General features: G+C 40.0%; 1 protein-coding gene across 1 annotated transcript; it reads right to left on the bottom strand.

Annotated features, from left to right (window-relative positions):
- Window positions 1-234: 234 nt before the first annotated feature.
- Window positions 235-15539, bottom strand: si:ch211-76l23.4. The gene is made up of 4 exons (XM_038305602.1): window positions 15342-15539; window positions 7546-7677; window positions 7238-7367; window positions 235-1606 (listed from the first exon to the last, which is right to left on the bottom strand). Exons 2-4 carry the CDS (start codon window positions 7661-7663, stop codon window positions 1354-1356), a joined length of 501 nt encoding a protein of 166 aa, XP_038161530.1. The 5' UTR covers window positions 7664-7677; window positions 15342-15539; the 3' UTR covers window positions 235-1353.
- Between the last annotated feature and the right edge of the window lie 5327 nt (window positions 15540-20866).

Here is a 20866-nt window from a genome sequence, read left to right as displayed (position 1 = left end):
TTGCCTGCTCCGACATGGGCTTTCGCTGTTTCCTCGCTGGTTCCGCCATGATAACTGCACAAATATCGCCACTGCGCTAGCAACAAGCATGCTTTTAACTGGGGGCGTGTAGCAGTTCTCGCCATAAAGCAAGACCGACTCTCGCGAGACTTCTGAGCCTGTGGGTGCGGGCCGAGGGCTCCTGCAATTGCAAGTGCGGTATTTCCCCCACAGACCACCAGGGCGGCCGAGAAAACCTTTGTTCAACCTGAAATGACTCATTTAATCATCCAAAACGTTATGGAACACATTAATTAACTGAAAAATGTTGCATAGTATGCCTTTAAATAATGCCGCTGCTTTTGGGGGCGGTTCCCCTTCGCGTAGCGATGGTCCTCCTCCGAAAAAAAACTAAACGGATGCAGAAATATATTGAGGAATGGGAAAAAAACAAATACCTGGGTGGTAAAAGTCCGATAATGAATATAAAGCACAATTCACTGCAGATTTGCATCAAATAGTTTAAAAAAAATGGAATAATTTCACACACAAAGGGGTTTCCTTGTAACTCATCGTTCTATATCTACATCATGCTAAGCATCTCCTAGCCGCGGGCGCAAAAACGCCTCCTTCTTCAGTCAGCTCTCCCCTCTTCCTCTGTTTGGTCCTCCTCTTCTTCATCACCTCTTGTGATTTATAAATTCTCATCAATTTCAACGTGCGAAGGTTCAAACTGAAAAGGTTTAATGTTACTCACTGCTGTATTAGCTGGACTGTGATAGAACCACCGGACCTAGCATACATCATTTGATTTAGGATCAAAATTCTATGTTATTAAGTCAATTTCTAAAAAAAAAATGGACTCTAATAAGACTGAATTTTTCCATATCTTTGGTTCTTCTTTAGGAGGGTAAAATTAAAGTCCTACTGACAACTTCTGACAATTAAATGTCCCACCTTCTATTTAAGGGAATTTATAATCAATCAACCCAGAAACTTTCTCACCAAAAGATGATTCAATGTGTATATTCTTTAAAAAATCGAGAAACAGTGACTGTTAACGGGTTTGAGGTATTTAAACACATGATAAACAGTTTAGCGTACTTCCTGGACAAGACAACCTTGTACCCATTGGGTTTAGGTTTATTGAAGGTTTAAAGATCTCTGTATTTAGGAGTAGCTCAGCCACACTAAACTAAGTCGCCAGTTTGAGAGAAATCCCTCCTGTTATAGAGCGCAAAAATGACATGAGTAGGTCTGTAGGAGTTTTAATGAAATGACAGAATTGAGGGCCTTGGGAATGAAAACAGGACAGAAAAACCCTACTAAAGCTTAAAGGATGGGGGAAATCTGAGCAAAAGAAGCTCTCGATTTTTAAGTCGACTGGGCAGTTTTCTTCCTTATCACCCTCCTTCCACCCTGCCTTTGGATTGGACCAGAAGCCGGACCGGCAGCGGCACCAGAAGATGGAGCTGAAGCCTGGCCGCCGGTATTGGCACGATTGGCCTTGACTTCGTCAATGAAGCTTTCTATGGTGGTGAACTTCTCGGTCAGCTCCCCCAGGCGCTCTTTGAGGGAGTTGAACTCCTTGAAGAGGTCGTCTAAGGCCTCGGACAGCGGCTGGATCCTATAACCATAAATCAGAGCAGTTGAACAATTCCTTTTCTCAAAGTCCAGGAAGCAAAGAAGTCACAACAGGAAGAGCATCAACATTAAAGGTGCATAGTCACGTTATGTATTAGAAATGTATCCATCCATTGGGGCCAATTAACCAGGCGATAAGCAGATATAAAGCGTAATATCTGCATATGTTACGTTACGCTTGGTCGTATTAAACAGATAGTAGAATTATTAAGCCAGCGTGAACCAGTAAGTTTGTTCTAAGTTTGCATTATGGTTCATGGTATCCAAAGACACAAAGAGAGAGAAAGGGGGGCTGCAGAAACAGCTGATCAGTCATGTAAGGTAAATATTCGCTACATCAGCACTGATTGATTGATGGTTTGGTTGATTAATTGATTCATTAGTTCATTCATTCATTTTTCCCTTAATGTTGTGTTCCTGTTTGTGTTTGTTAGGACCAGGATTTTGCTTTTTCCTTGATTTTCTGATAGGATGTTCTGGGATGGATTCACTTGAAATCTGTTTCTGTTGATGAGTCAATTTAAGTTATATCAGTTTTGACTTTGACAACTCCAGGCTGTCACTAAACCATGAGGCATTGCAGGATGGTTGGCCTCTATTTAGTGGTTACCATCTGACTTTGTCGTAATTCTGTGGTGCTACCAGCAGATGGCGCCAAATCTGTTCATGTTTGCTCACTGTGCCCTGTGCTGGAATTCTATTTAGGCTAAACCACTGATCTCTATTTATTCACTAGATTGCTAATTGGCTGAAAAAAGTGAAGCCACCGTCTAGCATGCTGGTACTCGCCACTCCCACAGGGAAGCAGTAAAAAGCCTCCCTGTGCAGCATTTGGCTGCTAAAACCAGCAGTTTTCTGTCTGCAGGAAGACATTCGACAGGTAATTTCCCAGTTAGTGGATGAACTAACCAAGAAAATCCATATATAGCCGATGGATCCTACAGTATAGTCTGTAGACTAACATCCGACTGGCTATCTCAGACTGACTGGAAGACATTGACTAAATTAGCCATTGACATTGAGTCTCACGTTAGAAAATAGAAAGTAGAGTAAATAGAAAGTACTTCACTGGGAAATGTTAATGTAGTAATTCTTCATTAACCGGATGATGCTGTCGTTTTTGTGGTGTTTGTTGTACTTCTAATTTGAAAAATTCATGTACTGAAATATATTGCATTTTATATTGACTGAAAAAAAACAACCCAAACATTTGACATATTTTATGCATTACCAAATATGCAAGACGTAATTACCATAACAATGTAATATATACATGTATATTACACGTACATCATCAATTTAGCACTTTTTGCTCATCATTATTATTCTGCTCCATTAACACATTAATTTTATTGTGATGGATTAGTATAATATGTTATATTACATGATTTTTAGACTATGCAATGTGATGAGCCTATTTTTTTATTCTAGGTTAAAGTAAATCTACTGATGCTATAAAACAGCCAGTGTGTGTCAAGTGATGAATTAATCTTTATTTTAAAAGTCTTAAGTCCCCCTGAAAATGTTGTTTGATGCTGTAGCGCACATATAGTTTACATTGCGACCGGTCTAACAAGGGAGTACCAATATGGCGGCCGGTGGATTCACTTTAACCCAGTACAACCAACGAGCAATTAGCAATCCAGGGAATAAATATAGATCAGTTATCTAAACACTATCAGGGCAGATGCTTGGTGTTCTATGACCTAATTAGAGTTAAATATTAGATATTAAATATTAGAGTTAAAGTTTGTTTTTTGGTCTTTGTCGTGTTCAACAACATGATTATCCCTGTAAAGCAAACTGTATCATATTTGATAACTGAATTTTTGAAGCGTCTGCATCATCAATGTGATGTTTTTGTTATTGAAACACTGACTTACATAATCAGACACATGTAGAGAACAGAAAACATATAAAAGATGATATACAAATGCGTAATGTGTCAAAATTGATGCAAATAAAGATAATTTAACAGATACAAAATGTATATTGTTATTTCATTTGTCAGAAAGTTCAATAATAATTCTAATTTTGAATAATTAGAATGCTCTGTCAATTATTTCCTGGTTCCTGATTTCGTTTGTTTTTTTATTCATCTAAGCGTTTATCAGAAGGTTTCAGTTTTTAGGAGTTTTTCATTGAACGTTCTATTTAAGGTACCTTTATATCATTAATGGAGGGTTTAATGGGCCCCTGGATTCTGGGATAGAGTCCAGCAATGACCGCAACATTTTTCCTCATAGTTACAAATAGTTGTATTTCCTTACTTTGGTTCAGACTCAGACTTATTAGTGTGGAAAAGGGAAAAAAAAGACTAGCCTGATTCCTCAACTTCTGGGACACAACAGAAAAAACATCAGGCCTCTGCGTGGAAAATTCCTGTTTTCTTTTTTGTTAACCTTTAAATGGTAGTTTGGTGTTTAGCTCCAATGACGGCAGTTGTTCCAAAGGGAAAAGAAAAAGATTTTACTTTGAACCGCAGGACAAACCGAATTCCTGTGGTGTCTTTCAGGGTCCTGGTTGTTTTATTGAAGTCATGGAAAATAATCTGAATGTTCTAAATCCACTGAGACAGGAAGTTTGGTATCAGGCCAACATGTTCTTACATAAGCCTAAAATATGTTTCTTCAATTCAAACCTGAGTGCTTTGGTAGAATTGGCTTTTTCCTCTTGTTTCCTAAAGGTTTCCGTCTGTGATCCCAAAGGCTTCTTCAGTTCTGGTTCTGAACGTGGTTGGAAGTAACTTTAGGCTTTAGGATGTAGTCAGAACAATCAAATGAATGTGGCCTCTAAGGTTACTAATGGAGCCATTATAAAATGGCAGCCGCAACCTGATATAAAAATTAGAACCAGCTTTAATATTCAATTTTGAGAACAAAAAGTTGCATTGCAGCGTCACAGCTGTCAAACTGCAGCCTAAGTGGCTGATCTACTGCTCCTTATAGGTGTCTCTGCTTCCCCTTACAAATGGAGTCCCCCCCGTCCCTCAGTGAGGTCTAGAAGCACAAGATCTATATCCAGCCATTCAGCGGAGATCCTGCTACATGGCTGTACATCTTATTTTGGCCTTTGACCAATTAGATGAGCCCTTGAATGATATATTACCTACTGGAAATTAAGTTGAAAAAAAAAGTCAAGAAAAAAAGGTAAAAAGCAAATTCAAAAGTTAAAAAGTAAAATTAAAATGGTAAATAATCCTAGTCAAGAATTATATCTATGTTTATAAACTAAAACATGTAAGTGCCAGTATTAGCATTAATGCCTCTAAGGTTATGTTGGACCAAAAAAAATGTGTTTCTTTCACTCTCAGAGTGTTTTTCATGAATTTTTCTAGAAGCACTTTTGTAATTTTTCTTATGCTGCGTTCATACCGGACGCAGCAGGCGCAGCAGAAGCAGCGAGTTTACATGCAAAGTCAATGGTTGACGTGCGTCAAGGCGCAGCAAAATGTCCCGCAGCACGTTTTAAGCAGCTGAAGCAGCACGTGATGGAAAAATTTAACTTTTGCTGCTGATCTGGGAGCTGGCAGGGAGAGAGACACAGCGCTGAAGATGCTGTGATCGCTCCTCTGAAACAGTTTATTGATGCATAAATTAACTTAAAATGCAGAAATCTGCTGACAGAATATAGTCGCTTTTATTATCCTGCTGCCTGCAGATTGGATTATTTTGATGAAAAGCCACCTATCAGCGGCTCCGATAGAAATAACATTGGAAGGCAGGATAATAATCTGAATGAACTGACAGCACTGATTACGTTTTCAGGTGTATTTTCTCACTTAAAAACATATTAAAACTACTTTATTCCCACTGATCACAGCAAATATAGCTGCAAGGCAGAGAAAGGATAGAGTAGCTCCGCCCAACGCGCATCAGAACTAACTGGTACAAGCAGCAAAAATGAAGCAGCAGACGTGATTTTGCTGCTCCTGCTGCGTCCGGTGTGAACGTAGCATTAATTATTCAGTTGTGGGGTTTTAAAAACATTTTATGTACTGTGTCAGGTGATGGAGAACTGCATTTTAACAAGCTCCTCATTTAATGATTTTTAACTGACACTTGTTTTACTTTAAGAGTGAGTTTTAACTAACTTTTACGTGAATTGTTTACATGTTTGAATTGTGTAAATAAAGTGCTGTTAAAAGTATTTTTCTTTATATATTCGGGCAAGCTGGCATTTCTTATTATAACATTGACATTCATTTTTGCCATCAAAGTATCCATATTTTTTTGAATGTTACAAAAGTAATAAGGTCCTGGATTCCAATAACACTTTTGTCTAAAATGTTTATTTTTTTATTTTTTTATTTTCAATTTATTTCACTTGGTGCCCTAAAAAGGGTTAATAAGCACTGTAGGTCATTAGCAGAACATTTAAGAACTTCCCTCCATCCAAATACTGTCAAATAATGTCAGAACCGTTAAACCTTAATCCACTAGAGAAAGTAAACCAAATACTTTATGCTTTAAGTTGTCAGGAGTCCAGGGTTTTGTGTTGGTGTTTCTCTGCCACCAGATTTCACTGATATTGCTGTTCTGAAAATATGTAATCTGCTTATTAACTGGAAGGATAATAGTAGATAGCTGCCAGTTAAAGCCGGCATCCACTGTACGATATTTTTGATCTTTGTACTCAGCTACAGCTTAAACTGTATGATGAAACTGGAGGGTTTTAAAGTTCATAGCTCACAATGTTTGTTCTCCCACACGGACGCTCTGATGCGATCTATCTGCTCACACTGCACTTCCAAAAACCACATGTTGGACTGAGCGCCGAAAGATGGCACTGGTCGCACTTGTCAATCAAGGAGAAGAAGAAGAACTCCCTTGTTTGCACATGTGCAGAGCGGGATGTTCTGGTAAATCGGCTCGTAGCTCTGCTGCAACAGCAGGATTTGCCGATGGACACCTCACATCAGCCGACTGAATTTCAAGCATGTTTGGTTTTCTCCCGACCTTACGACTCCTGATCGGGAGGTGGTCATGAGAGGCTGATCGCCCTCTGTATACTAGACGACGCTGGAAGCACGATGAGGCAAAAACTCGGCCCAATTAAAAAATTATCACATGACCGGAGAATCAGCTCAAAAAGGGCAAAAAGTCATACAGTCATAATGCCTGACTTTAGCCTCATTATTCGCCTGCTTCGTGAGCTGGGAACTTTTAAACCCTGCGGTTCCATCAGTTTGAGCTGTAGCGGAGTACAACTATTGAAAAAATCTTGGTTGTCTGCGTGTCGAGGTTAACGCAGACACGCACCCCCCCTCTTTGCAAATGACCAATTGTTACTTAATTATTGGCACATTTAGTATCTCTGTTAAATAAACTTTAAACATATTCTTGTCTCCTGCAAGTCTCTGCTTGTGGGTTAGGCATCTAACACCATGACACAAGTAACTTAATTGCCTGATCGCAGGTCTGAACAAGGTCATCAGATACTAAACCAATCAGGTGGTTTTTGGTCTTTTATCCCTGTGATGACCCAGTCTGTCTGATATCATAATGTTAGGCTCTGGGAAATATCTTTCCCGGACCTGAACTGGTGGAACATCTTCAAAGCATGTTGAGCAGTATACCTGCCCCCAGCTGCCCCATCATGGCCCCGCGCTCACCTGCTGTAGTCTGGCAGCAAAGTCTGATGGTCATTCTGCAGGAGACCTTTCATTTGGTTCAGGATGTCGAACCTCCAGTCATCCAACACCTGAGTCAGGTTGGCCACACCTCGCATGTTGACCCGATCGGCTGGAACAGAAGACTTCAGAACTTCACACAGATCCTATCCAATGTATAATTCAACATAAAGTTCTATACAACCAGAACTCCTTAATAACAAAGAGGACCTAATCATTTTTTGTCAGATAGTAAAAAGTGGGAGAATTGAATTTTTATATTTTAGAGAATTTTGCCCATTTTGACCTACCTCCGTCCCTGTAGTTCCACTCATCGTTGGTTCTGGTATTTTGGCGCCTCCTCTGGGCCGTCACAAGCACCATGAGCACAGCCAGGACCAGCAGCAGGGAACCAAGTTTGAAGGTCATTATGAGTCCAGCACCTAAAGGAGTGGATGAGTTCTCTGTCAATCAAGCTGAAATCTGACGCTGCATTTCCGACGGTTCAACCTCCATTGGACCTCCGGTCAACGGATCTTTTTTACACAAGATGCTAAATGAATTTGAAATGGTTGGTTGTGTGACACAGATCTGACTCTGAGTCTGACAACCACACTTTCTCAGAGGGTCCTCATTAATCCAGCTTTACCCAATAGCGGTTTGACTTAGCTCAGCATGGCCGTCCTCTTGGGACACCCAGCTTAGTCCAAATGTTGACTGTGTTCTTCTTAATTTGAGATGAAGGCTTCAGAGTTGGCTCTCTGTTCTCTTTATTCCTTCAGATTTGCCCAGTGTTAACAATCCTGTTTGTGTGGGTTGTGTTTTTTTGTTTGTTTTCCTTCACCACCAGATGGCGCCTGGTTCTCATTGGCCTTCTCACACACCTGTTGATGGTTGCCTCATTACCGGAGGACTCTTAAGCTGCTGACTGCCGCTACCTCGACGCCAGTGTTTGCCAGTTTTGGGTACTCTAGCCAAGCTGAGTTTTGCTAAGTCAAAATGATTTTTTGTAACCTGAGTCTTAAACTTGCTGTTTGTTTGTCTTTGCCTCTCGGCAGGAAATCATCCTGCAAACTGGATGTTTCGGACCTTCTCCCCCCTGGAAGGATTCTCTGAGCATCAAACTGAGCTTAGGATTTAAACTGGTGGTTTGGATCTACTTTTCCCCAAGGATTGTTTGGGCTTCTCTATGAGCAGAGGATTCATCTCCACAAGAAACCCTTCAAGTACCGCAGGAAATCTAAGTGGCAGTCAGCTCCTCCGTTCCTCAAGGAAAACACCTCAACCTGGGTAAACCCTGTCCGCCCTCCAACAAACAAGTCTATCACTGGAAGAACCCACACCGACTGGATTATACGAAAGACACCTTTTCCTGGAAACGTGAGTCCTGTTGCCGTTATTTCCCTTTTTCAAATCAAAGACACAAATTTCCCACTGAGCCTGAACTAACCGCAGAATCTTCCCCTTCACCTTTCAGTCCCGGTTCGCCAGTGTTCAGAGCAGCACTGGACTTCTCTCTACCAACTCACAATAAACCTGTTAAACCTTCCCCTGGTCTCTCTGTTCGGTTTTTTGCATGTGGGTCAGATCTTTGGATAAAATCATGACACCCAGCACACCAGTAACCATGGTGACAGTAGTACCACAGGATGATGCTATCACCAACATGCTTGACAGTCGATACGGCGAGCTAAATTCGTCCAATCACGCTTATAGAGGCCAGACAGCCTGAACTCTGTAAGCCGACCACAAAACACTATACCAGAGGTTCTTCAGGGCATTCATGCTTCTGCCTTCAGGTTTTAGGTCTGCTTAGAAGTGGTGGATTTTAAGCAGACGAAACTTCCTGGGCCAGTTCAACCAGAGTTCCAACTGTGTCCAGTTCAGTTTGGGTCTTATTTCAGAATTTAGCAGAGTGAAGACATATCAAAACTTCTGCTGAACTTAACTTTTTCTACTTTTTTATTGTATATTTTTTTATTTGTAATGGTCTTATTTTAATTATTCATTTTTATTCTCTTCAGTTATTTGTATTACCTTAACGTCACATCAGTGTACCTTTACTTTTCTCCTCATGAACGGCACTTTTTGCCACGTTTACCAAAATTAGTTGATGATTATTCCATTTAATCGTTTCAGCCCTAAAGCTAATGGTTATTATTAGCCAACCAACACATCTAACTCTTATCTGATCAGATGAATTTCTGGTTCTCCGATGTAGGATTTAATCTGGAGGGATGAATGTGGCATTGTCTTTACCAGGAACTCCATCTCAATCTGATCTTGGTGCCGATGACTGGCTTGAATACTCATTTCATTCACCTGCCTAACTCTACGCATTTTCTCATCACCGTTCATTTGTGTCACCTCCTCTGGTCTCCATTTAACCTGCCTTGTTCCAGTCATCAGTGCCAGTGGTGAGAGTGTCCCATTGTTATCTTAGTGTTTCTGATTACCTGATCCTGAAGTTTTTTGCCTCTCAACCACTGAACCTGCCTGTTCCCGTCTTATCTGTTTGCCTGACCTGTCTTTGGACTCCTGCTGGATTCTGCCTGTTTACTGAACTTGGAACCGCTTCCTGACACCTACCTGGACTTCCTTCTACAACCTCTTCAGACATCTGATCTTATGGTTCTGAATCCTGAGGACTTCCTTGAAACCGGCTTTGGCTAGGACTTTACTATAATACCAGGTTAGTGACTCACACGTTCATAATCAGCCTTTGTCAGATTAACGTGGTCACTAATCTGACTTTTCCTCCTGCAGAGGTTCCTGCCTTAGACGTCCTTGCTGTTACTGCAGATCTGCCATTCTTAAATCAATTTTGAATTATCTGACTGTCTGTCTGCCTTGAATACCGGATCCCCCGTAACTACTAGGACAGACTGGTTCATTTAGATACAGTGTAGTACTGCCAGTAACCATCGGGGGAAAGCTGGACGTTAAAAGTCTAGCGCCTCCAGTGGATAATAGTTACACAAAGTTGCTTTAAAAAAAATTTAACCCTTTGAACCCGAAGCCATTTTTCTCAAATTGACATTGTCCAACAAAGAGGTTCTTTAAAAGGCACCTCTCAGGTTCAAAGTTACATTTCTTATCTATTATGCTTCATCAGAAGTCAGTCTGAAGAGTGCTGAGTCTAGATCAGACGCTTTAATTAAACTTTGCTGCTCAAGGAGTCCAGGACTAAATGAAAAAAAAAAAAAACATTCTACTGAAGATTGAGCTGCAAACTATATTCAAACCTTTGCTGTTTCTACGTGCCTCTCATCATCATCAGTCCATAACAACACACTTCTGTGGATGTTTGTTTTCTTGAGTTAGTTAAGTTTTGCCCTGAACTGCTTCAGTTGGGTGTCTGTGGGGATTTACTCTGCAAGGAGGTGTCTGTGTGTCTACAACTCCAAAGGAAAGAAATTAAATTCCTTGTTCTGAACACTTCAGAGGCTTTTCAGAGGTTAGAATAGGAGGAATAAGCCCCGGGGCTGAAAAACTCTCTGCTAAACTCCAGGCACAGACCTGACGCACAAACCTGAACTGACTGGACAATTCAGAACGGAGCTGCAAAGACATGTTGAGAAATCAAACATACCTTCATATCAGTTTTTCTCTTGAATGTGCCAACAGAAAAACACAGCAAACTCAGCAGCACTGTGAGTTTGCATTGTGAGAGATGATCCCACTACAGCTACTGCAAGGCAAGATTCTCCATAGAGCTCATTTCCATTGCAAGACAGCAATATAAAAAGAACATTACACTGCAATGGTTTGAAGTTAGTTAAAAAATGTATAAGCACAAATAGGAGAATAAAAATGAATGAGATTAATAAAACAATGAAAGAGTATAATAGAGCAAATTAATGATAAAATAAAGGATAAAAAAGACAGGAAAGGCTGGACTACAAACAGTTCAAGTCAACTTTAAACAAATACGTTTTTAATTCCAATTTAAAGCAACTTTTCAATACTATTGCAGTTTCTGAGGAGATTAGTTAACCTGTGAAGTAAGATTAATTCCACTAAAGATGAACAAAGCAGGAATTAGTTTTTCAACATTATTCCTCGACCCAAGACTTCAGAACAATGTGGGCTTCCATGTTTAATCCGATCTAGGCTTGGTTCTGCTGTTCTGGAGTCACAGAACCTTTTATTTGTAAAGGTCCTGATACCGTGACAATGAGTATGGTTGGACTGGGTTTTCTAGAGCATCAGTAACAGACATGCTTTTTTTTTAAATGTCACTGCACAAACCAGGAAGACCAAGTATTGAGGCAAGACAGACAGTGGGATTATTCAAAAGGTGTTTATTTAAACTACAGGATGCAGATCTGCAATAGCAGCAACTAGGGCATCTGAGGCAGGAAACTCTGGTTTATACGCAGTGTTGCACTGATACCGATACCAGTATCGGGCGGGGCCCCGATCCAGCACTAAAATGGTGGTATCGGTATGAGTGAGCACCAACAAATAGGGCACTGATAACATTTAGAGAGCCAGAAGTTTATTCAACTATTGTCACCCATTCCAGGTAGGAAGCAACTTGACAAAGCCATGATGGCAATTACTTTACATCCAAGTAGTATGCAGTCCACTTTTGCATGGCATCGACACTATAAGTTCAATCTATGCTCAAAGAGAGAGGTAGGTTCCAACCGGAGGGCTGCCAACAAGATGTGGCAGGCGCCGCCCAGAGTGTCCCAGTTGAAGCCAGGTCAGGCAAACTGTTCAGACGTGAACAGGCAGGCTCAGTGGATGAGAGGCAGGACAGGTCAGGATCAGGAAATCAGAAACACTAATTTATGCTAAAAACCCCTCTCACCACTGGCTAGAGAGAACCAGATGTGACCCTGATGACTGGATGACATGCAGCTTAAATAGAGGCAGGAACAGGTGGTCAGATGAGAGTTAATGTGAAATCAGGCAGAATTGGACAGCTGAATGAAATTAGTAATTAAGCCAGTCATCAATGTCAAGTTTGTGACAAGAAAGGGATGAAAAATACATCTTCCTCTTGTTGCATCTAAGGGCAGGACCGGCTGTATCTGGTTCAGTCAGCCTTTACTCCTGCTGTAGCAAGGCCCTTTCTCTATCCACTCTTCTAACCGCTTTATTCATCATGCTTCATACTCTGTTGGTTTTTCCTGCTGCCACCTGAACAGATGCTGCATGTCGAGTTGGGGGCAGTGGCGGCCTAGTGGTTAGGGCATTGTGCTTGGAATCCTGAGGTTCTGAGTTCGAGCCCCACTCCCACAGACTGTTACTCTGGGTCCCTGAGCAAGACCCTTAATCCCATACTGCTCCCAGGGTACCCCACAATGGCAACCCACTGCTCCCCAAGGGGATGGGTTAAATGCAGAGGTAAAGTTCTCCAATGTTAGATCAATAAAGTTCAATAATTATTATCATTCTTGGGGGAGCCAGGGAGATGAAAGAAAGGGCAACTTGCTGCAGGCCTGTCAAGACATGGATGACCAAAGAAGACATAGAGAACATCCATCAGAGAGGTAGCCATGAAGGTGTGTGGTAACTCCAGAGGACTTGCAGAGATCAGCAGCTCAGGTAGAAGAATTCAGCTCCCTCTGGAAAATCTCAAGGTGTTTAAAGCCCAGAAGATCCATATATTCCAACCATGGGGCTCTGGATCTTTACCAGGGACTCCTCCCTGTCTGACATGCCTTATATATAGTGCCTTTGCAAGAGCTCTTTTCGCAAAGTATCATGGGATTTGTTGTCACACCTGCCCGCTGTCGCATCCCAACAGTAGCGCCACATAACAAAGATGGCGCAGGCACCTTGTGGGGACGTGGAGTTATATGATGGGGGAAAAAAGTAGTGATCATCTGCCCGAACGGTCAGTTAACTGAGTTCACTATAAAGTTCACTATATAGTCCCCGCTCTATATAGTGATGGAGGGATTTAGGTTAAATTCAAAATAGACGATAAAAGTTATCACACCAGTATATTTATATATATGCCAACAACAAAAAACATTATAAAAACAAAACATAATTTCATGTACAGTTTTAATTTTTGTACATAAATCTTTCCCTTCTGAGGATTTGTGAAGGGAGACCTGTGTTTTGCATGGTCCACACCTTAAAACCTTACATTTTTTTTACCAGTTTAATAATGGGGAAGCTATTAGTCTGCTTTATATTTTTAATATATGAAAAATATTTTCTGAGAATGTGTTTAAGAGCAACTCTGCAAATTATCAAACATCTAGGAAAAGTAGACTATTTTCTGTTATTTTCCATGTGAATCCCAGATTGTTCATTCTTCTTTGCCTTTTCTAAAAAGTGCTTTAAATCAGTCCTAGCTGACTTTATCCATGCTGAGTCAGATCCTGACCTTTAAAAAAGGAGGCAGGAAAAGCAGGATAAAGCTTTACCCTCGCTGCAAGCAGTTAGCCTAGCCTGGTAGCTAAACCAGGTCCTGGATAAAGACAGAGTGAACCGTCTCCATCTGTCTTTGGAATGCTGATTAATTTTGGTGTTTGCTGATCAGGTCCAAATGATTTCACCTCCAGCTTCTCTTGGTAACTTTGCTTTAAAGGATTTCACTTCCGCAACTTGACCTGTCAATCACTGCATATGGACAACTTTTAATGAATGTCAATGGCAAAAGATTTTTGTGGAAGTACGTCACCAATCCGACGACTAACGAAACAGCTTTACTCTTTAAAGATTAAATATTTATCTTAAAAAAATGGATTTATTTCAAAATATTTTTATTTGTTTTTTTATGTCTTAATCAAGGTAATTTGGTAGGTGGGGCAGCAACGTGGGCCCCTCTTTTGACCACTGGGTTTCGGGGTTAGGGCGGATGTAACCCCGAAACGGCGGACACAGCCACTGTGTAATTTTTAGCCACAAGGGGCTCTAAATCTGTAAGTTTCAGGTTTAGCGCCACTAAAGGTCACTGGTAGTACTGCATTCTGTGTTCCGGTTCTGGTAGCGGACCTCTCTCTGGTATAGAACAAGAAACATTGAGCATATAGATTAAATCCTTTATCAGAGAACCAGAAACATGTCTGATCAGGTAAAGGTCAGATTCAAACCCAATGACAATGTTATCGTTTATCGCATTGATTTCTGGGACAATTCATCACCCAAGTGCTGCACATTGACCTGAGAATTCTATTCAGTTTATTTCTATAGCTCCAACTGACATGTCATCTCAGGTCACTTTCCAGTTCACTAGATCATCCAGTCAGATTGATTCAAAGTTTTCTATCTAAGGAAAACCAGCTGATTGCATCGACTCATTGACTCTTCAGCAATCCCTCACACTAAGCATGCTTGTAGCGACAGTGGAGAGGAAAAACTCCCTTTGAACAGGAAGAAACCTCCAGCAGAACCAGGCTCAGTGTGAGCGGCCATCTGCTGAGGCCGACTGGGGTTCAAGGAGACAGAAGCAGACATAGAAAAAGAAGCATAGATACAAAAGGCAACTGTCAACCAGCTCCACAGGCGGCCCCGTCCATATATTAGCTATATTAAAAATTAGACTTCATTTTGGCTCAAAGGTTACACAGTGTTGTTTCAACAGAAAATCTGTGAAAAAGATTAGAAAATAAATATTAAAGGCGTTCTCTAGTCAGTCTTTAGTGAAGAAGAATGGGTTAAATATCCATCTCTGGATATAAAGAGCTGCTAAAAAATACAGAAAAGTTTGGATAGTTTTCCCTTCATGCACCACTTAGATATTTAAAGACTTTAAACTTAATCTTAATTTAATGCTGAAAACACTTTTATTTGAACATGAAAAAAATCTCAAATGTGAAACAGTAAATATTCAAACGGAGTAGGACATTTCTATGCTCACAAAAACAGCTGCATGTCTCTATTGTGATCACGTTTAAAATCTGAGGAGCTGTAAGCAGCTTTGATGAAATCAGCTCAACCAATTAGTTTTCCAGCATCTTGACTGTTTTGAAATTGCTGCCAAACATCAGCAACATGCAGTTCTCCAGTTCTTCCCCGTTACAAGCTCTGTTGTTCTGATTTCAGTAGAAAGAAAGCTGGAAAGTTTTAGCAGCCCTTCCTCTGTGACGGTTTTCTTTGAGTCAGCCATATTTAAAATATTAAAATCTCTGATCAGTACCTTTTGTTCTGCAGCTTCTCTACAGCGAGGCGTCCCGTTCGCTCCAGCAGCAGTCAGTGATAAGCATGCAGGAGGTGCAGAAAGAGCTGGAAAAAGACTGACATAGGAGACACACACCCCTGCCATCTGCAAATACACATGCACATGAAAAACTCAGCGAAATGTAAACTTTCACTTGCAAGCACTTTCACACGGCATGTTCCCGTCTCCCCATCATTATGGAGGCCCGGTGGTCAGCAGTGTGGTTTGGGTCAGAGGCAAACCTCCAGTACCTTGGTTTGTTTTATTTCGCTGTGTGCAGACGGGTGTATGTGTTCTCCTTCAAACCTTTGGATGAAGTCAAGTCCTACATGTTTAACTCATGAGATCATATTTATGGAGCCTACCAGTCCGTTCTTGCGCTCCGTTGTTTGAGAAAACAAGAAGAAGTCGACAGAAAGATGGAAAAGGAGCAAATGATTATTATTTTATGTTAAAATTACAAACGGCAGCAAAGATTTCAGACAGTACAGGTGGGATTGCTTAAATTGCGCTGAGAGCAATGGAAATAGCAGACCTAAGGAGGATCAGGAGATATTCTTCTCTGTAGATGGAGCAGAGCAGCTGCTGAAGCTGGAGGAGCAAACATTCACTTCAAAACAACCAAAGGGATTCAGAAAAACAAAAAAACTACAACAGTCTGAAAAAGGAGAGCTGACATCTAACCCATCTGTCCTAGATTTGGTTTTAAGTTTTACATTTGAGTTTTTGTTTTATTCGAGTTATTTTTTATTGTATTTGAGTTCTTTGGTATTTCTTGTTTGCGCTCTTGTGTCATTCTCTTTTTCTCTAGCTCCCTTCTAGACTCCTCTGTCCACACCTGCTCCCAATCGGCTGATTAGCCTGCTCTTTGTTTCTCTCCCATATATACACCTCCTGCTCAGTCTGCTGGTTTGTCGTCATTTCTTTGCCCCCCTTGTCTGTATTCCTGGTTTTCAGTATTTTTTGATTTTTGCTTCTACCCTATATTTATTATAACTGCAAGTAACCACTTTTAGCTTCTGTGTCTGCATTTGGATCCTGTCAAACCTCCACCCAACTTGACACCACCGAGTTAAACCTGGTTAAAAAGATATTGAATAGACGATATGATTTATTTCCAAACCACAACTTCATTTTGTGGAAAAGTAAAGGGAAAGTGATTTTCATGACATTGACAAGATGTAGAAAACCCAGTTTTCTGCTTCTTTTCAACGTCTATAATTGGACTAAAGTGGGACAAAATCAGACTAACCAAACACAGCCTAAATTTCCACAACAATTTCAAGACTATGATGGACTAATCAGATTTAGCCTAAAAACTAACATCAAAAGACTTCTGGTGTTTTTGGGGGAGGGGTTCCCCAGGTAGGGGTTGGGACGCCAAAGGGTCGTAAGACAGCAAGTGAGGGGTCGTTGTTTTCACAATTATTTTGATGTGATTCCTGACGCATATGGAGCGCCGAAGGATAACATGCAATGGAAATAGTAAATCCCTTTATTGTCCCACAATGGTGGAAACTGTGGTGTTACAGCAGCAAAAGCAAGACTGGTAACACAAATATGGACTTTAAAAATGTATAAAAAAAAAACAGAATTTACACATAATAAATACATTTATCAAGAAATAAGCTGATGTAATATTCATTTATTTTTATTTAGTTTTTAGTTCTCTAAACATACACTGTTAAAAAAGTAAATGGCAATTGTTGTTCTAACACACAATTGTATTGTAATCCGACTCAGAAATATAAATTTGACATCTAACAAATAAATACACGTTTGCCCAACTCAAATTCTCAGAAGTTGGTTTAACAAGGAGTTTTAAATCGCCTATACAAGATTTTTTGAGTTCCCTCAACTGTAAACTCATGGGCATGCGCACTGCTTATGTTCATGGACACGCCCACTACGGTACGGGGTTTCCTATCCCTTTCTTCAAGGGCACAGCCTTTTTCCCTCGTGTTTGAGAAGATTGGCGGACATTGTGATTTTATGCATCTGGAGAACCACGGAGGAACGACCCTGGGACCTTACCAGTTTTCCCGGTGAGTGCTGCAAAGTACAGACAGTTAGCGGTTAGCTCCGTGAGTTAGCAAAGGAAAAGCAGCGCACGTGCACGTGTATAATGCGCGTGTGCGCGTGCGTGTTTATGCCGCGCATGTGCGGGTGAGTGTTTATGCATAGAGAAAAGAGTGCCTGTTATTTTCATTGTACAAATGAAAAGAGACATTAAGTTGAGTGTAATAACTTATTAAATTTCTAAATTGTTTTATGTAGTGCAGTGTTGTTGCACTCAGGCACAGAATATTACAAGACTACATTATTTTACTTTCTTAATCCGATGTGGGTATTTACTGTTATTTACATTATTTACATGTGGATTTTTTGCTTTCATGATTTTATTTGCTTTACAAGAAAAACAGTGACATTAACATTTTATATGTTAACCCTGTAATGCAGCAGTTAATTCGTAATGAGTTAGAAAAGTTACATTTTTTGGATACCCTGGATTCTGGATTCTCTCCTTAAATGGAGATGGCGAGCCAACCGTGTGAACATCTGGATTTGGATTGAAGAGGACTTTCTTTTTTTGCATTCATCGTCCTGTCGGAGTGGTAGGACTAAAAAGAAAAACTCAGAGATAAAAAGGGAAAACCTTTTTCTTTTTCCGTTGGGAAACAAGACATTTTATTTCATTTTATTTTTTTTAAAAGGGTGCACCCAATTTAAAGAGACTACAGTTGAAAAAAACAAACTGAAGGCCGTCCAAATTTGTAAAACTGTTATTTTTTCATATATGTTAATACACTTACTTCACAAAAAATTACCTGTGTGTTTTCCTCTTACTAAAATGGTGTCTTACTGTTTTTTCCCTCATCATCACTCTTACGAATCTAGAACATTCTGGTCCAGTGTCATGTTACTTTGATCTGTGCAGTTAAGATTATGTTGTTGAACATGGTTTTATACTGTATCTATGCAATGTTTGGCTTGAAGCAATAAAAATGTTGTATTAACATAATTTTTTGTGTGTTGAATGATTGGTAGTGAAGACGATTGGTAGGACTAAAAAAACTGAGTTGATAGAACTCAACTTGCAGATAACACTACAAAATCTGAGTTTGTAGAACTCAAAATCTATATGTCAAACTCATAAAACAAAGTTGATAGAACTCAGAACTTAAAGGTGAAACTCAAAAACCTAAGTTGGTAGAACTCAAAATTTCTATGTAACACTCCAAAAACCTAAGTTGGTAGAACTCAAAATTTCTATGTAACACTCCAAAAACCTAAGTTGGTAGAACTCAAAATTTCTATGTAACACTCCAAAAACCTAAGTTGGTAGAACTCAAAATTTCTATGTAACACTCCAAAAACCTAAGTTGGTAGAACTCAAAATTTCTATGTAACACTCCAAAAACCTAAGTTGGTAGAACTCAAAATTTCTATGTAACACTCCAAAAACCTAAGTTGGCAGAACTCAAAAATCTTTGTAAACTCAACCACAGTGAATTTAAGTAAGGAAAACTCAAAAAACCAAATGCATCACCTTGCCTAGAAAATGTAAGTTCTGTCAACCTCTATTTTTTTTTCAGTGTATTTCTTATATCATTATTTTTTTTATATTTCCATTAATAATTTCACTATTAAATTGTTTATTTCAAAGGAAAAGTCGCTCATATTCAGAATTCTAACTTCTGAAAGTTCTTTAAATCTGAAATGATTCCATCCTGTTCAATAAATGATCAGTGTTTTTAATTCAGAGTAATTTTCATGTGAATGTGCTTTACTGGAGGCATCCATGTTTGTCAAAGAACACTACTGCCACCTACTGGTTAGTGACGTCACGGTGCGGTATCGGCTGTTGATCAAGTCCCAGTGCTGTATCTGGTGTTTGTCACAACGCGCTTTTATCCATGTCATCTTGAAAACATTCTTCTTCACCCCCGCCGACAGCAAAACCGGCCATTATTAGAGTCCCGGCTGCTAATGGAATACAGGCCAATATTAGAGGATTTACGGTAATAAAGTTAACAGGTTACCAGGTTATGATAAGTTGGAAAATAAAACTGGATATGAAGTGATCTGGTGACTCTAAAATAGAAAATCTGCATTATCGTTCACATGGCTTCATATAGTCTAGTAGTTCCCATTGATTTTGCTTGTAAAATGGGGAGAATTTGTCTTTTTCTAAAAAGCACAGTAAATCCATCCCACCCGTCTTTATCCATGCTGGGTCCGATCCTGACGTTTGAAAAAGGACCCGTCGCCATAATCTCTACCTCTCTGCCTGAATGACTACTAGCTGCATCACCTATATCACTGCAGGGGGGGAAATTCCAGGAGCCCCATGGCCATTCATTTTGGTGATGCTGATTGGCCAAATATTTATAAATTTTCCCAAGCAACATTATACAATTAGTTATTTCTCTACACTCAAGGAGCACTTTGAATGAGCGCCAAGAAGAGAAATGATACATTCTGTTGGCTCTGTTGAATGAGAGTCAATTGGTAGAAGTGTTGTTTTAATAATTCATATTACATGTAGCCACTGTGGAAGCATATTTTTCCTCTGCCTATTTGTGAGATAAAATATTCTGAGTGAGCCTTTCCTCTGCCTAAATAGGGGTGATTGTCTTGTACCAGTCTGTATGCTGGAGTTAAGGTTGGGATGACAGAAGGAGTCGCCTCCCTACTCCAGACAAAGGTAAAGGGAAGGGAAGGTCATGAGAGATGATGAGTTCACACAGCGTCCTTCATGCCGTGAAAAAGAGACCTGTTCTGAGTGTTTATCTGGCTAAAATTTATGTCCTTGATGAATTGAAGTTTTTTTTTTCTTGGGAATAACCAAATGTTCAAGTTTGAGAAAGTTCTTTATGCATAGGGTGGGTTGGTTTTCCTGTGTGGTCTTGTTTTACCTACAATGTGAGGGAAGTATTTTATAAAATATCCTACATGCGAGGACTTACAGGTACATATGGGGACATTCAACTGGTCCCTAAATGGTAAAGTTCTGTTCTTTGAGTTGGGGTTAGGACTAAGGTGTGAATTCAGTTTAGGTTAGGATTAGGTACATCTTGGTAATAGTTAGGGTAAGGGTAATGGTCTAGGTTAGGCCATATAAAATGAATGCAAGTCAATGAAATGTCCCCATATGTCATGCAAACAAAGCTGTGTGTTTGTGTGTAAGTGTGTGCATGTGTGCGTGTGTGTTGGGAGTTTTGTAAGGTATAAATGTATGCACTAAGGTTGCCTCAGTCAGCACCTATCTCTCCGTCTGAGGATGTTAAATAAATCTGAACCTTATTTCTTCCAAGAAATGCCCCTGCCTCAGCTCCTTCATACCACATTAAGTAAAACTGACATTTTAAAATCTATATACATTATGACTTTTTCCCTCCACATCTAGGGAGGCTGTGTCCGAGCGCCCCCTATGGGCCAGCCGCCACAGTTTTCTTACAAAAATCTCAGTGTATTCTCATTATCAGTTCGTATGAAATCGT

This window comes from Cyprinodon tularosa, unplaced genomic scaffold (genome assembly GCF_016077235.1).
Source record: "Cyprinodon tularosa strain WSP-4 unplaced genomic scaffold, ASM1607723v1 ctg560, whole genome shotgun sequence".
Taxonomy (NCBI): domain Eukaryota; kingdom Metazoa; phylum Chordata; class Actinopteri; order Cyprinodontiformes; family Cyprinodontidae; genus Cyprinodon; species Cyprinodon tularosa.
This window is presented reverse-complemented; position numbering and strand designations above follow the sequence as displayed.

Excerpts from the sequence above, each read along its gene's own strand:
- si:ch211-76l23.4 (XM_038305602.1), bottom strand. The coding sequence starts at position 7,663 with ATGACCTTCAAACTTGGTTCCCTGCTGCTGGTCCTGGCTGTGCTCATG. Across the intron at positions 7,368-7,545 it reads GTGGAACTACAGGGACGGAG|CCGATCGGGTCAACATGCGA; the intron begins GTAGGTCAAAAT and ends CTTCTGTTCCAG. Across the intron at positions 1,607-7,237 it reads TTGCTGCCAGACTACAGCAG|GATCCAGCCGCTGTCCGAGG; the intron begins GTGAGCGCGGGG and ends TTATGGTTATAG.